The sequence below is a fragment of the Thalia democratica genome, chromosome 5 (assembly GCF_965202585.1).
Source record: "Thalia democratica chromosome 5, ktThaDemo2.hap1.1, whole genome shotgun sequence".
Taxonomy (NCBI): domain Eukaryota; kingdom Metazoa; phylum Chordata; class Thaliacea; order Salpida; family Salpidae; genus Thalia; species Thalia democratica.
In genome coordinates, this window is record NC_139169.1 from 40,030,209 (window position 1) to 40,044,488 (window position 14,280).

Sequence of the window (14,280 nt, forward strand, 5' to 3'; positions counted from 1 at the left end):
TAATGTGTTCATTTTTTACCTTTTCATAATATACTAAATAAATGTTCTTCTTTTAATGACATATAACTTTTCACTTAGTATAGTTGCATCACCATTTAAATACATACTACACTTAACTTTTGTTTTTTCAAAATATTTCAAAAAATATATTCTATTTATGTTTATAAAACGTTTGTTGATATGTTAAAATTTAAAGATAAAAAAGGCATGATAAAAAGTTATCAAACCATTAAATCAGTTATCTGAAGTGATTTTCTTTTGTATTTCTTATAGTTATTATGCTATAATGTTTTTACATATGCAATTCATGTTATGAAAGTTGTGTGTTAGTATTGGAGCCTTATTTTATAATAGACTTTTACTTTCATGTTTAAAAAAGTTTTTAAGATTTACTCTAAGAACTCTAAATAAATAAAGATGGTTTAATTTGTTTAATAAATTTTAAAACGTTTCTTCTCAACTTTTTATTTCTATGTTTTTTATTAATGTGTATTGATACAAAGAGCATTAAAAATTTTTTTTTTGCTTGAAAAACAATTAATTAGTATTAATTGTATAGCCTAAATATTTCGTAATTTATTTTATAAATTTTGTATAATATAGTTTAGTAGCCAATTTATTCTTTAAATTTGTAGAGCTTTGTATATTTTGACCATTGTTTAACGTGTTTCAATTTTTTTTGCAAATTACTTAAAGGAGTAATGAAAGTAAAATTAAAAGATTAGCTGTATATGTATTTATACATGTTTTTCTGTTTGTTTAAAAAAAATTATCTTTTAACTGTTGATACTTGATGTAAGTTTGTTTAATAAAGTATTCAATCATTTAGTTAACAGTCGGACATATAATTTTAGTTGTCAGAACCTTTAAATTAAAGTTTATAACTGAAAAACTTTCCTATAAACTAGAAGCAACAAAAGATTAAACAATTTAATAAAAATTGTAAACAGTTGTGTTAACTGTTTTCCCACACTTTGATATTTATAAAAAACTAAATTTAACTACTCTGTTTTGACTTGTACAGTTTTAAATCTGTGATTTAAAAAATTATTTATACTTAAAGACTTTTTTCACTGTACAAAATACAATTATGAAACTTTCTAAAATAAAGTTTTTTTGTAGAAAAAGAGCATAAATTTTTGGGTATTGAAAACATGTTCTAAGACAAAAATATTCACTTAAGTAACTTAAACTTACACGATGCTTATTAAAGCTTTACCTCTAAGTATATGTTTATCAGTAAACCTCAACTTAAATAAAAGAAAATAAATACAGTATATTTAGAAAAATAATAAATTTTATACTTATAAACAAAAAGAAATTGTTCTTTAAAAAAACGACATTAAAACAAAGATAAACAAAGTACTTTACAAGGTAAATAAAGTATAATAAGTACAGCAACTTTTGAAACTATCATATAGTTAAAAAATATTGTTTACAACTTCAAAATTTTATTTTTTTTAAATGTAATTTATTTGTTTTTCAGTTTTTTAGTACTTCGTTTTTTAACTAGTAGTTTAACAAGCATTTCCAAGCGGTCCAACGACAAAAATAAAAAAAATATATCATTACTAAAGTTGTTAAACTTTTGTTATAACATCATATGAATATTTACAAAGTTTTAAAAACCTTGGAAAATTAAAGTGATATTTGCGTGTTTTTTTCAATTTTAAACGATTTACATATTTTTTAAGCATGATTAATGTAGAAAATTTTGATTTAAGTCTTTAAGCTAACAATATTTTTTTAAGAATTAATAATGATTGATAAACTGTTTAGATTTATGTCGCTGAACTTAAAGTTGTATCTACTAACAAAGTGTTTTAAAATAGTTTAATTAAACGCAAGAGGTCATTGCTGCAACTTTAGTAAACATGCCACTTGAGACTTGCTGCAATTTTGTTTAATGATTAACTTGAAATTGCTCAAGTAGTAAAATTTAGGTTCACTGTTGGCAGTTTCTTAAAATTTTAAACGTTATTATATTTTTTTAAGTACAAAATTTTATCTGCTCTTTTTGTTTTTCTATTTTAGTTTTACACTTTAGTTTTTTAAAATCATATAAACTAATAGCTTTTCACTGTATCTAAACACTGTTATAATCATATAAGCTTTAGTTAGCTTATAGCTTTTTCTTCTAGTTTTTTTAAACAAAAAGTATATATATGACTTTAATTTTCAAACCTGATTGCAATTAAAAACAATTTCGATGTAAAAAGGTAAATTAGTTTTCTAAATACGTTGATTTTACTTGGTAGTCTGATTACCTTTATATTTTGCATAGTATCTTTTACGTTTTTTTAAACCTTACATATTGTTGACATAAACATGTTCAACATAATCAACATAGTGGTTTTGCTTATACTAAAAATAAATATTTTATATACGGCGACAAACTTTACTTGGTTAGTTGAAAATATTTTAAGTCGAAGTCAATAGAGAAAAATTTAAATTTATGCAGTTAATGTAGTAAGAAATTAAATCCAAAAGAAAATTCATATGTACTTTTAAAACAATGTATTTTAACTACAAATATTTTTAGTAAAATAAAAACCAACCTAACATTGTGTTAACATTCTACAAAACAACATAAAATATATAAGAGATAATTACAGTAATACCTCTTTGCACAAATACTTTATTTATCATCAAATGTTATTTGCACCAGGTAAAAAAAGTTTGAGAAAAGCTTAAGTAAATTAAGGATTATTTACGAACAGTTTTTATAATTTCAAGTTAATTACTTCAGTCTAGTTATATATTATACAAAAAAAGAGAAGAAAGTGTCGATATGCAGTTTGTATAAATTTGTACTAAATGTCGACTATTTTTTTAAGTGCGCTATTACTATTTAAAACCAGTGTGCTAGAAATCAAATAGTAATACCCTAATGGCAACTTATTCATAACAACTTACAAACTTTCAGTTTTATTTTTACACAAAACACCATGAAAGTGGCTTACGCGGGCTTCTCAAAATGCGGCACGAAAACGATGCGGGAAGCGTTCAGGATACTGGGGTTGGAGGTTTACGACGGGGTGGAGAACTACCTGTACCTGGGCGATGATTGGTTGAAAATATTCAACGAGGGGGGATGCAGGGAGGACTTTCGCCGCATGTTCGAAAATGTAGACGCGGTGACCGACATCCCCTCCTACTTTTTCTGGGAAGAAATCGCTGATGCCTTCCCTAATTGCAAGGTTTGTGTGATTTAACAGCCTGGTTGATTTTATAAAGTTGTTTGTAGTTTTATTACTAACTGTGCTTTTTAAATTTTCTCTTTCAAGATGCAAAGTATTAATTCAAGCTGCTTTTGCAGTAGAAATAGATTGTTTCATTTATACTTGTACATTTATTATTGAAAACGTAGGTCAGTATGAACATGATAGAATTGTTTTTGCTGAAATATGTTATCTAAGTTAACATGTCTAAAAGTTTTTTAGCAGTATTAAGTTTTAACACATTTTTAAACTTGTAAATTCATGTTTTTAATCTTTGTGATCGCAATTTTTTTTTAAATTTACATTTTAGAAAACAGTATGACATTAGTGTGTACATGTTTATTTTTTTAGTTATAATATTAAACAAAATTCCAATGCATACAATGTAATAAAACTTTGATTTGACCTTTTTAATACATTTATTCTTTTGAAAAACAGCTTACTTCAATACTTTATTTGTTTTAATGTTAACAATACTTATCAAATAAACTTTAAAAATTTTAATCAAGGTTTATTCTTTGTTCTTTTAACATCAACCCATTACTTCATCTAACTTTCCCAGTTAGTATTTAAACAACGGGAGTCTGATGAAGTATGGTGGAAGAGCATGAAGGCGCAGATCCAGGCATACGATCAGTTCTTCTTCAGGTGCATGTCCTCATTTTCACCTTCCTCCCTCTTCTTCGACAGCTGGTTCAGAAAAATGGGTTCGATTATCTTTAATTGATACTTAAAGCCGAGATCCTTTTATTGATCGGATTAAATTAAAACGAGTATTATTTTCAAGTTTTTACAACTGTTGAAGTTTGTATTAAAAAAAATCTTCATTTTGTGTATTAGACAAATTTTTGTTGTTTGTTATAATTACTTTATACCAAATGTGTATTCAGAAGTTTAGATAATCTTAAATATCAGTCACAAATATTATGCATAATAACTACAAGACTATTTAATAAAAAGACCTAGGATTTTATAGACTAATAAAGTTAATATTAATAATTTTAAATAGCTTAAACTTCTTTACCTTTAAAGTTTGGGCGACATTTCATACTGATTTTTACCATCCGTTCTTTGGAAGTACTCCTTGTAATGAAACAGCAATGAAGAAAGCTTACAACAGACACAACACACATTTTGTTAAGGTTGGTATTTATATTTCTGGTAAGAATTAAACAGTAGTAAATTAAACTTTGCTTCTATATGTGTTATAGTTTTATCAAGCTTTAATTCTGACTAAAAAACTTTGTAAACTTATTTATACTAGGTAAATTTAGCATAATTGTTGTTCTATGAATGTTTTCAGCTGATTTGTTACCAAAAAAACTTAGCTAAGACTTTATAATGATACAATTTCATAAAGTACACAATTTTGTTGTATTTTGACTTTTTAAATTTACTTTAGCTTGGTTAAAAGATCCTAATTATTCGGTAGAATATAAAGTTGGGAAAGTTTACTTTAAGTAGAAACTAATTAAAAGCCTTGTGTAATGTTTAAACGTAACATGACCTTCATTGATATAAATTCTATTCATTCAGAACGCACCAAAAGAAAGGACCTTGTTCATAGACTTCGAAGAAGGGTGGGAGCCTCTGTGCGAGTTGCTCAACCTGCCCGTGCCGGATGTTCCCTTCCCGCACAAGAACAAGGGAGCGACCATTTTGAGCGATGCTTGCGTGGAAGATCAGTTCTACAGGAAGATGATGAACGAGACTTACTTCATGGGAGCTTTGATCTGTTCCGTGGGAGCTTACTCCGCGTACAAGGTTGCCGTGAAGTTTTTGTGAGAACTTGTTGTTTTATATTCGAAAATATATTTCGGTTATATTTATTGTTGCCAAGTGTTTTGTTTATATAAAACTTTTACATAGATATTTAGTACTTTTGTGAAAAATTAATTGTACTTTCAATATCACGTTTGTATTTATATTTTATTACTAATTGGAACTTAATGTTTTTTTGAACTGGTGCAAAATACTTAATTTTGTTTATAATCATGTAAAATTATTTTGTAGCAATATTGAATCAACTTTTAACGTAATCAAATTCATTAAAGTGCAATTTAGCTGTTTTGTTAAATTAGGTAAAAAATATACTTCAACTAGCCTTTTTTGTTTTTCTTTTATTTTATTATACTAATTTGTTTATAAAATTTATAAAAAGTGGTTAGTTTTAAATTCATAGTTTTTTAGTATCATACTAAAGTGCATTTTTTTTATTTTTAAGACAAAAGCCTTAATACTTGCAACTATTTTAACGCTCTTATTTTATAATTTTTTAAGTTTGCTATAGAGTTGAGTTAAAACAAAAGTATAACTTTAGTAAAGTTCTTACTTATTTACTTAATTTACCAAGAGGTAGTATTCTTTACTTTTATTTTTCTGCAACTTGTGCGTTACTAGAAATCAAAGTGATTTTTTATAATTACCTCAAAAATCTTATTTTAAATGTACTTGTCGCTATTTTTCAAATAATATGCGTCGTACAAAAATGTAAAAATAACTTACAAGGTTCTAATATAAAACCACTCATAGATTCTTGTAAAATAATTTGATTACAAAATATCTTTTGAATGACTAACGTGTGAATTAATTTTACTTAAAATTATTTTCTTAGTTATAAAAACATGATACTAATATTAAATAAAAACAGTTAAAAGTTTTAAAATACCTAGTGAAAGCTTCTAAAATATACTTTTCCAATAAAAGCTTATAAAAAAAATATAAACAATTTTCAAGTTATCAACAAGAAGTTTTTATAAGTTCAAAACTGTTTTATGTTTTTTGCTTGTAAGCAGTTTAGCACTTATTTAAATTTTGTTGTATCAAAAAATAACAATAAGTAAAAAAACTGTTCCTATTAAAGATCTAAAAAAATAGTTCTTGGATTTATTAAAGACATTTTTATATGCTTTAACTTACAGTTCAAAATTTAAGTTTGTTGAAATTAACTTAAAGTTTGATGCTAAACTTCATTATCTTCATTACTAAAGCAAGGTTCCACTTTCTTTGAGTTTGCAATTTCACGAAAAAACAAATTTGGTTTTCTTTGTAAGGTCTAATAATGTTTGAAACACACTTGATTTTCCTTTTGTTGCCTAGTTTTTAACCAATTTTTAATAAAAGATACATTTGTTTATTTTATTTAGTTTTTTTTGAAGTATATCATTCTTGAACATTAAGCGTTTATATTAAAAACAACTAGAGTTTTTTATTTGAACAAATTGAAGAAGGATGCTCAGAACCGAGTTTAAAAGGGCTCAACTTTTTGTAAAATTTGTAAAAACTCAAAGTTTAAACATAAAAAAACAGTGTTTTTAAACTTTTTAGTAATTTTTTATAAGCTTCGATTTGTTTTGTACATGGTTGCCACATATTCTGGATAAATCAGTATATTTTGTTATTTTTTAAAGTCTCAGTATAACTCTAAATATTCTTAATTTGCTTTTTAAACTCAGGATGACTCAGAATTGTTTTGTCTCAGGATAATTTTAAAATTTCTGAAAGTTTCAAGCCAGTTTTCTTCTAGATTTTAGTAATTTGTTACCAACTTGTTTAAGAACTTGATTATTAATGACTAAATAAATAAAAATTATTATTTTGAAAAACACGGAATGACTTGAGACAGTTTAAGATTACTCAAGACAGGACACTATTTTAACAAAAAGAGTAGCAACCCTGTTTATAAAATAAGATAAAATAATATTATTTAGTATTATTTTTCAATTGATCATGACGTTTAGAATTAACCTATAAAATTAATTGATGAAAGATTTATGCAAGACTAAAACAATTTAAATTAAATACAAAATATTGTTTAAAAACACTGGAAAATAAAAACATTAATAATAAAATAAAAAAGCAAAAAAAACTTTTTTTTTATATTTCAAGATTTCTACAACCCTTTTGTAAGTGTTTTGTCACGATTCGGCATAAGCCAGGGTTGCCACACACTCAGGGAACTCAGGGAATTTTTAAGTTATAGAAAATTTCAGGGAACTTTGATTCTTTTTTTTAACTCAGGGAAGTTTAAGTTTTTCCTAAAAATTTCAGGGAAATTTTAAGATTTTCTAAAAAACCTTAAGGAATTTTTTTTCTAAATCTAGAATGAGATTTAGTTTATCCAGTTTTAACATTAAAAAAAAAAGTTAATTTTATTTATTTCTAAGTGCTTATTTAAAAAATTTTTAGCCTTGCGGCTAGTTCTTCAATATTATTTGAATAACGTTGTAACTTTTTAATAAATAATAAAATCTTTAAGGATTTGAAAAAATCTCAGGGAAATTCAGGGAAGTTTAAGGTCACTCAGGGAAGTTTCTAGTCACTAAGGGAAGATTCTTTGACCGAAAGAGTGGCAACCCTGATAAGCCCATCAACTTTTTTCTATATTGAAATTAACATAATTCTGTACAATTGTGGTTAAGGCTTTTATTTAAGCAAAAGTAATTTTGTTCCTCAGGTTTTTATTTTTTTGTTGATGTTTATTAATACTCGTCTCATGCTTACAATTTTTATTCTGGTTTTACGATTTATGTACAAGTTTTGAAACCCTACTTGCGTGAACATATTGTTGATAGTTTTTTTTTTATAGGTAAATTTATTTAATCCTATACGCTGTTAGATTTTCTACTCGATAAGCTTGGTTTGTTTTGAAAATTATGAATAGTTACATGAAAAAAAGTGTGTTTTTTTTCTATCACAATTTTTGCTATCAGGGACCGTTTAGCTTAATATAATATATCAACCTTTTTCGCAAATCTATAAAAGACTAGACGCTTTCTTGAGTTGTCTTACGTTTGTAGATGTACCTCCTAAATTTAGTTGATCTCGGCCAGTTTTAAAAAATTGCGAAAAGCTAAGAGTCTGAGAAACTTTTTCCAAAAACTTTAGTTTTCATGCGACATAAAACAACGAAATTGTGTGTTCTCAAAGATTATTCTTTTTAAGTTTAAATAATCACTTAACAAGCTTTCTGACAATCTTCAACATGTTTTATATATATATATATTGCAAAAATGAATAACAAACAGTTTGATTAGTATTTGAAAATCATGAGCTTTTAATTTAATATAAAAACCTTTTAATTTCATATAAAGTTATTTTTATTAGTTTTAATTAATTTTAAATTAACAAAATCGAAAAAAAACTTCTTTGTCTTAATGTAGTCTCGAACAAATAACTATTACATGTGTTATCAAAACAATAACTACAAATAGTTTCTAAATTATGAATAGACCTACTGTGAGCCAACTTTTAGGCCAATTACTTCGACTACTAGTTGTCCAATTACTTGGACTATTATTGCCAAAGTACGTGTTATAACATTAATATACGACAGTCAATAAACTTTCTATAACCTTTCTAAACTTTTTTTGACTTTTTACTGTCTAACTTATAAAAAAAAGCCTTAACACTTTTAAGTTTATACCTTCTTTAAAAAAAATAGAAAACTAGTTTTACTTTTTCAGTAGCTCTTTTAAAATACATTTTTTTACAAAAAAGTTCAAATTTAATTATTATAAGAAATTTAATGGTTAAAGAAATATGACTAAAATTATAAGTATATCTTTATCGTTGAAAGTGTGTTTCTATTTTAAATTCCATAGACAATTTTTTTATTTAGAAACAACTAGCATAGTATATGGTAGATTTTAATGACTTACTTTTAAAATGTTTTGTTTTAAGTAGGAAAAAATTAAAATTTAGTTTTTTTAAACTAGATGCTTGTTTTGAATATCGATTTAAGTTATAGAAATTTAAACTTTTATTTAAAAAAAGCTAAACAACGTTACTTTAGCTATCATTTTTTATAAATATTGCTATGTTAAAGCAAGTAAACTTGAAAAACTTCTATTATTTTGTATTTAACTCCTGTCATAGAGACTTTCAGTTCTTGTTGTTATTTTTTGGAACATTCATGAACAAAAAGTTTTAAATGATTTAAAAAATTACTTTTTTTTTTATGTTGTTAATCTGTGTAACTAATACGGTTGACGAGAAAAAGTTTTTTTCTTAATCATTAGATCGATTTTATAATGTTAAAAAGTCTAGTTATTCAGTTTATATTCCGTAATAACTTGGTAAATTATAGTAAAACTACTTCATAGTTAAAGTATTTCATTAAAAACTATTTTACTCTAGCTAATAAGTTTTCTATTTTTGCTTTCGCTTGTAACTTTTAACACTCATCAGGTCATTTTAGATTATTTTAGTCTTAAGTAGTAAAATTTGTAAATCATTTCAACCTTTTTTGTACGTGATTTTTTTTAATAAACTAGTCATCTAAAATTTTTTACCGTTTATACTATTAGCTACTGTCTACGTTATTCAGTAAATAAAGTTTAGATTACATAAAAGATGCTCAATCAAAAGTATCATGTTATGTTTAAAAATAAACTTGCTCATAAACAATTACGGCGCGTGTTCAAAACGATTGCTTATTTTGCAACTGTTGAACCATTTTACCTATTTATAAGTATTATAAAATAATTTTTTGAAAAACTTCGACTCATTCAAACCTATTGGATCAGTCAAGCTCAGTTTATATGGGCTTCTCAAATTGCCTAAGCCTGATGTACCCCTTAGAACAATTATGTTATTGATAAGGTCTCCTTAAAATAAAAAAGCAAAATATTTAAACTTTCTGATGGAATCAGTTTTACAATAGTTTTCCCGCTACATTGTAAAAGACTCCTTTACCTTTGTAGACTAAATTAAAATACTAAAAACAGAAAATACTTTTGCGTCACCTTTTGATGTCAAATGTTGTATAACTAAAGTTTCCTTAAACGACAAAGTTGAGATTAATGTTAAACAATTATACCTTATTGACAAACCGGTACTTAGAAGAGAAAGTTTTATACAAACTATGAAGTTGCAACAAAAGAATTCAGTTTTACTAACACAATGTTTGTCAAACTGACGAAGTCTCGATATTTCACCTTTAGTTTCCATTTTTTCTTACACCCTAACGGGATATATTTAACACAAAACAATAGCTAGATTCATAAAAATTACCCAACCACAAAATATCTGAGATATATGAATGACTGTTTCGAAATAAAAAACAATAAGGAGGAACATTCTACTTTTTTGAACAGCTAAACAAAGCACACAATTTCATAAAACTCACTAAAGTATGCAAGCAAACAATCAGTTAGTTTTATAAGATGTTTAGTCAAATAGAGAAATGGATAATTCAAACAAAAGTCTAAATAAAATCCACTTTTACAAAAAATTATCTCTATTTAGACGTTATTTAGTGGAGTTTATAAAATTTGCTAACTAGAGATTTTAACTGACGAAACATACAATATGAAAGCAATTTTCGAACTCAATAAGTACACTAAAACGCTAGTGAATAGAGTATTAAAGTCACAATCAATTGAGCCAAATAAAGCTAAACATTTTAGTTTGGAAAAATGCCCAGTGTTACTGAAACGACCGTATATAGGAGAATATTCTAAATTTGTTTAGAGAAAGATAGTAGATAAAACAAGCAGAACATGTTTCAAAATGAATTCTAGAATCTTTTCACTTTTAAGATCTAGAATCTGTTCACTTCCATTTATCGTTTGGGAAACGATCCAATGACACTAGAAGAAAAAAAAATTCTTCAGACTTAAATACTACTGCATAAGTAGCTACATTGAACAAACTTTTAGACATCTGAAAACAAGAATCTAAGAACATGTATCAAAGTGTGTTATCTACATTGATGATATAAAATACATAAAGAGGTTAGCAGTCAGAAATGCTTTGAAAAGATCGTCTATGGCTGAACAGCTGGTCAACAATCCTGTTTGTGGAAATAGTTTCGAAATTTATACTTTTAGTTGTTTGAGAAAATGTTTAAATATTTTAGAGTTAACCAAACTCAACAACACTGTATACTAAACAGGGTTCCCAGTAAAGTTTAAAAAAAAATAAAAAGAAATCAATAAAATAAATGAAATTTATAGGGAAAGTTATCAAAAAAATTTGTTTGGTAGATAGTGTTAGAGAAGAACTATATTAAGCTACTGTTCATACTGTTCTTTAACTTTATTAAGGTATCAATTTATATGTTAATATTAGTATACTTTTATCATCAAAGTTATTAAGATTACATTTATTAAAGAACTTGATTTTTCACAAATTTATGTCTATTTTATATATCCTATACTCTATAGCATATAATGAAAACGTTATGCTATAGACAGTATTATACTACGTGCATGAGTGGTATTCTAGTAGATCAATATAATAGTTAAGAAGTAAGAAGCATTTAAATAGATTTTAAAAGGCCCAATTTGTTTTATATAGCAAATTAAAAACACTTCAGTTTTTTTAGTTCTGAATAAAATTATAGTAGATAAGTACACTAAAAATAATAAATTAACAATACTTTGACAACAACTACAATATCCTTTTGATTATGCATGGCCTGATACAACTTTAACAGGGTTGCCACTTATTGAGTCAAAAAATCTTCCCTGAGTGACTAGAAACTTCCCTGAGTAACCTTAAACTTTTCTTTTGCTTCTGGCGCAAATTTCTAATACCTCATGCTCATTTTTCTTCATTAGTGATAGAAGGAAGGTTGTATGTGTATGCTTCCTCATTAGATGCTTACTAAACTTATGAAAAAATAAATCTGTCTTTAAAAATTCGATGTTATAAAGTTAAAACAATTGAGATTAAAAAATAAAATTTGTGCATAACTTTGTGTAAACTTGTTAGTTAACTTTGTACATAATAGAAAGTAGTTAAATATTTGGACATTTTAATAAGAAAACTTTAATTATTCTATAATAATAACTTTCACATGAGGTACTCACTTAAATGCAATATGTATGTAAAATAACTGCAATGTATGTCTTTCCTAGCAACTGTTTTGAATGCAATAAACAAAGTTTAAAAGCTTAACATTACTGTAAAAAAAACCTGAAATTTTTTTTTAAAGAACTAACTAAAGAAATACCTCATATCAAAGTACAACGTAATACCTAACAATTGATATAACATAATTTAAAACTTAAACGTTTATATTTTTAATGGGTTTAAGATGTTCATACACATTCTATTTTAAATAACTAAAAACATAGTTTTGGTCTAAATATAATTTCACATTACCTAATAAATGGTCTATTGTCTAATTAAAATATCTCAATATTATAAGGTAAGCAATAATATTAAGTAAGAATTTTTGAATTAATAGTTTTAATTTCATATTGAAGTTTATCAGTAAATTTATCCTTAGCAGGTCTTCCCCATTTTAATAACTTTTTTTTTTGCTTCGAAATCAGATTATTAGTTTACTTTTTTGTTCTCCTAAGTTGCTCAAAGCATCAATTTTATTCGGAACATCTTTAACGAAGCGGTGTTGTTCATAATATGCCAAATATTGGGCCCTAGAAGGTTTTACAAATTGTAACAAGGCAGAATTTAGTTTCATTGTGCTTGGTTTTAGATTGTTTGCATATAGATGATCTTTGATCATTCTTTGGGACCTTATTGCCATCTCTCCCATATAAATTGATATTAGTTCCTTATTTTAGCTAAGCCCCGTTCAACACATCCTAAAGCACAATGTTCATTGTGAAGCACAAACACAGCCTAAAGGACTCTTCCTAAATCTTTATACTTGCTTGGGATGTCCAGTGTGTCAAAATAAAAGCTGCCTAAAATGTTTTTTTTTATCAACAACTACAATGTTAATTCTAAGAATATTGAATAACTAGCCGCAAGGCTAAAAAATTTCGAAATAAGCACTTCAAAATAAATAAAACTAATTTTTTTAACGAAATATTGAAACTTGATTAATGAAATCTCGTTCTAGATCTAGAAAAAAATTTCCCTGAGGTTTTTTGAAAACCTTAAAACATCCCTGAAATTTTTAGAAAAAATCACAACTGCCCGGAGTTTAAAAAAAGATCAAAACTCCCGAGGTTCCTCTGAGATTTTCTATAATTTGAAAATTCCCCGAGTTCCCATGAGTTTGTGGCAATTCTATTTAAACTAAAATTTAAGATAAAATAAAAACTAATTTTAACAACATCTAACAAATAAACATATTTCCTAATAACATCTATCTCAGCAACAAAGAATTGAACTTACTGTCTCTTCAGTTTGTCGACACAGATTTTCTGATACTTGTTGTAGCTACTTTAAAAAATCTAACACTTATCTTTTTAATTGTTTATAGCTTTAATTTGTTCTTAAAATATATAAAGTAAACGAAAGTTCCTAAACTGCTAAAAAGTGTTTTAAAAACGAATGTGGTGAAACATATAATGTTGTCATTTTAATACTTTTCTATAGTATCAACTGTTTGTATAAATTCTAAAACTCATACTAATAAAGAAAAATGTATACTTAAAACAGGGTTGACACTTTTCAGGCAAAAACAACTAGCCTTAGTAAGTTAAGCCTTAAGTAATTACGTCACTAAACAATTATCATGGAGAAATGTACACTTTCAATCATAAAAAAAGGTAAATACTTTAGTACTTTACCACTCATAAAATCAAACTGAGAATTGATGTTAAAAATAAAAAATGCACTTATTGTTTTGCACCCTGAAAAGAAGTGAACATAACTCAAATAAAATGTTATACAAATAAAAATTATAAAACAAAAAAAAACATTGGTTACATTATCAGAAAAATTCCAATCACCAAGCAAAAACGTAATTTAAAAGGATTTCCACATATTTTTCAATTTTTTCTAGGGATTTTTCATAATGTTACAAACTTGTAGGTAAGTGAGAACGCTGTATAAAACATTTAAACAAACCTAAATTGTGCAAGAAGAAAGAATTCAATTACACTGTAGCTTTATTTAGTAAATAATATTCTGTGAAAATTTTCTTTTGTTGATTTTAGTTATGTTTAATTAACTGATACATGTAGGTTTTGTAATAAATATGATTTATTAAGTATCGTTTTAGTTGTATCACTCCCTGACAAAAATTGATGAAGTTTATTGGATAAAGAAACTTGATTGTTTATCTATTAAGTAAAAATAAAAAAGTCTGATATATAAACAGAAAAAAGATACGTATACAACGTTTAATAAAATT

The 14,280-nt window shown here is 25.8% G+C and overlaps 1 protein-coding gene across 1 annotated transcript; it reads left to right on the plus strand.

The window, feature by feature from the left end:
* Window positions 1-2,936: 2,936 nt before the first annotated feature.
* On the plus strand, window positions 2,937-5,118 carry LOC145836173 (uncharacterized). Its single transcript, XM_082943985.1, has 4 exons — window positions 2,937-3,200; window positions 3,784-3,928; window positions 4,254-4,363; window positions 4,758-5,118. Exons 1-4 carry the CDS (start codon window positions 2,949-2,951, stop codon window positions 5,004-5,006), a joined length of 756 nt encoding a protein of 251 aa, XP_082800111.1. The 5' UTR covers window positions 2,937-2,948; the 3' UTR covers window positions 5,007-5,118.
* The last annotated feature ends 9,162 nt before the right edge of the window (window positions 5,119-14,280 follow it).

What these genes read in the sequence shown, in the direction of transcription:
- LOC145836173 (XM_082943985.1), top strand. Translation starts at nt 2,949, where the DNA reads ATGAAAGTGGCTTACGCGGGCTTCTCAAAATGCGGCACGAAAACGATG. An exon ending in CAGCTGGTTCAGAAAAATGG is followed by an intron (nt 3,929 to 4,253) that starts GTTCGATTATCT and finishes TTACCTTTAAAG; the next exon opens with TTTGGGCGACATTTCATACT. An exon ending in ACAACACACATTTTGTTAAG is followed by an intron (nt 4,364 to 4,757) that starts GTTGGTATTTAT and finishes CTATTCATTCAG; the next exon opens with AACGCACCAAAAGAAAGGAC.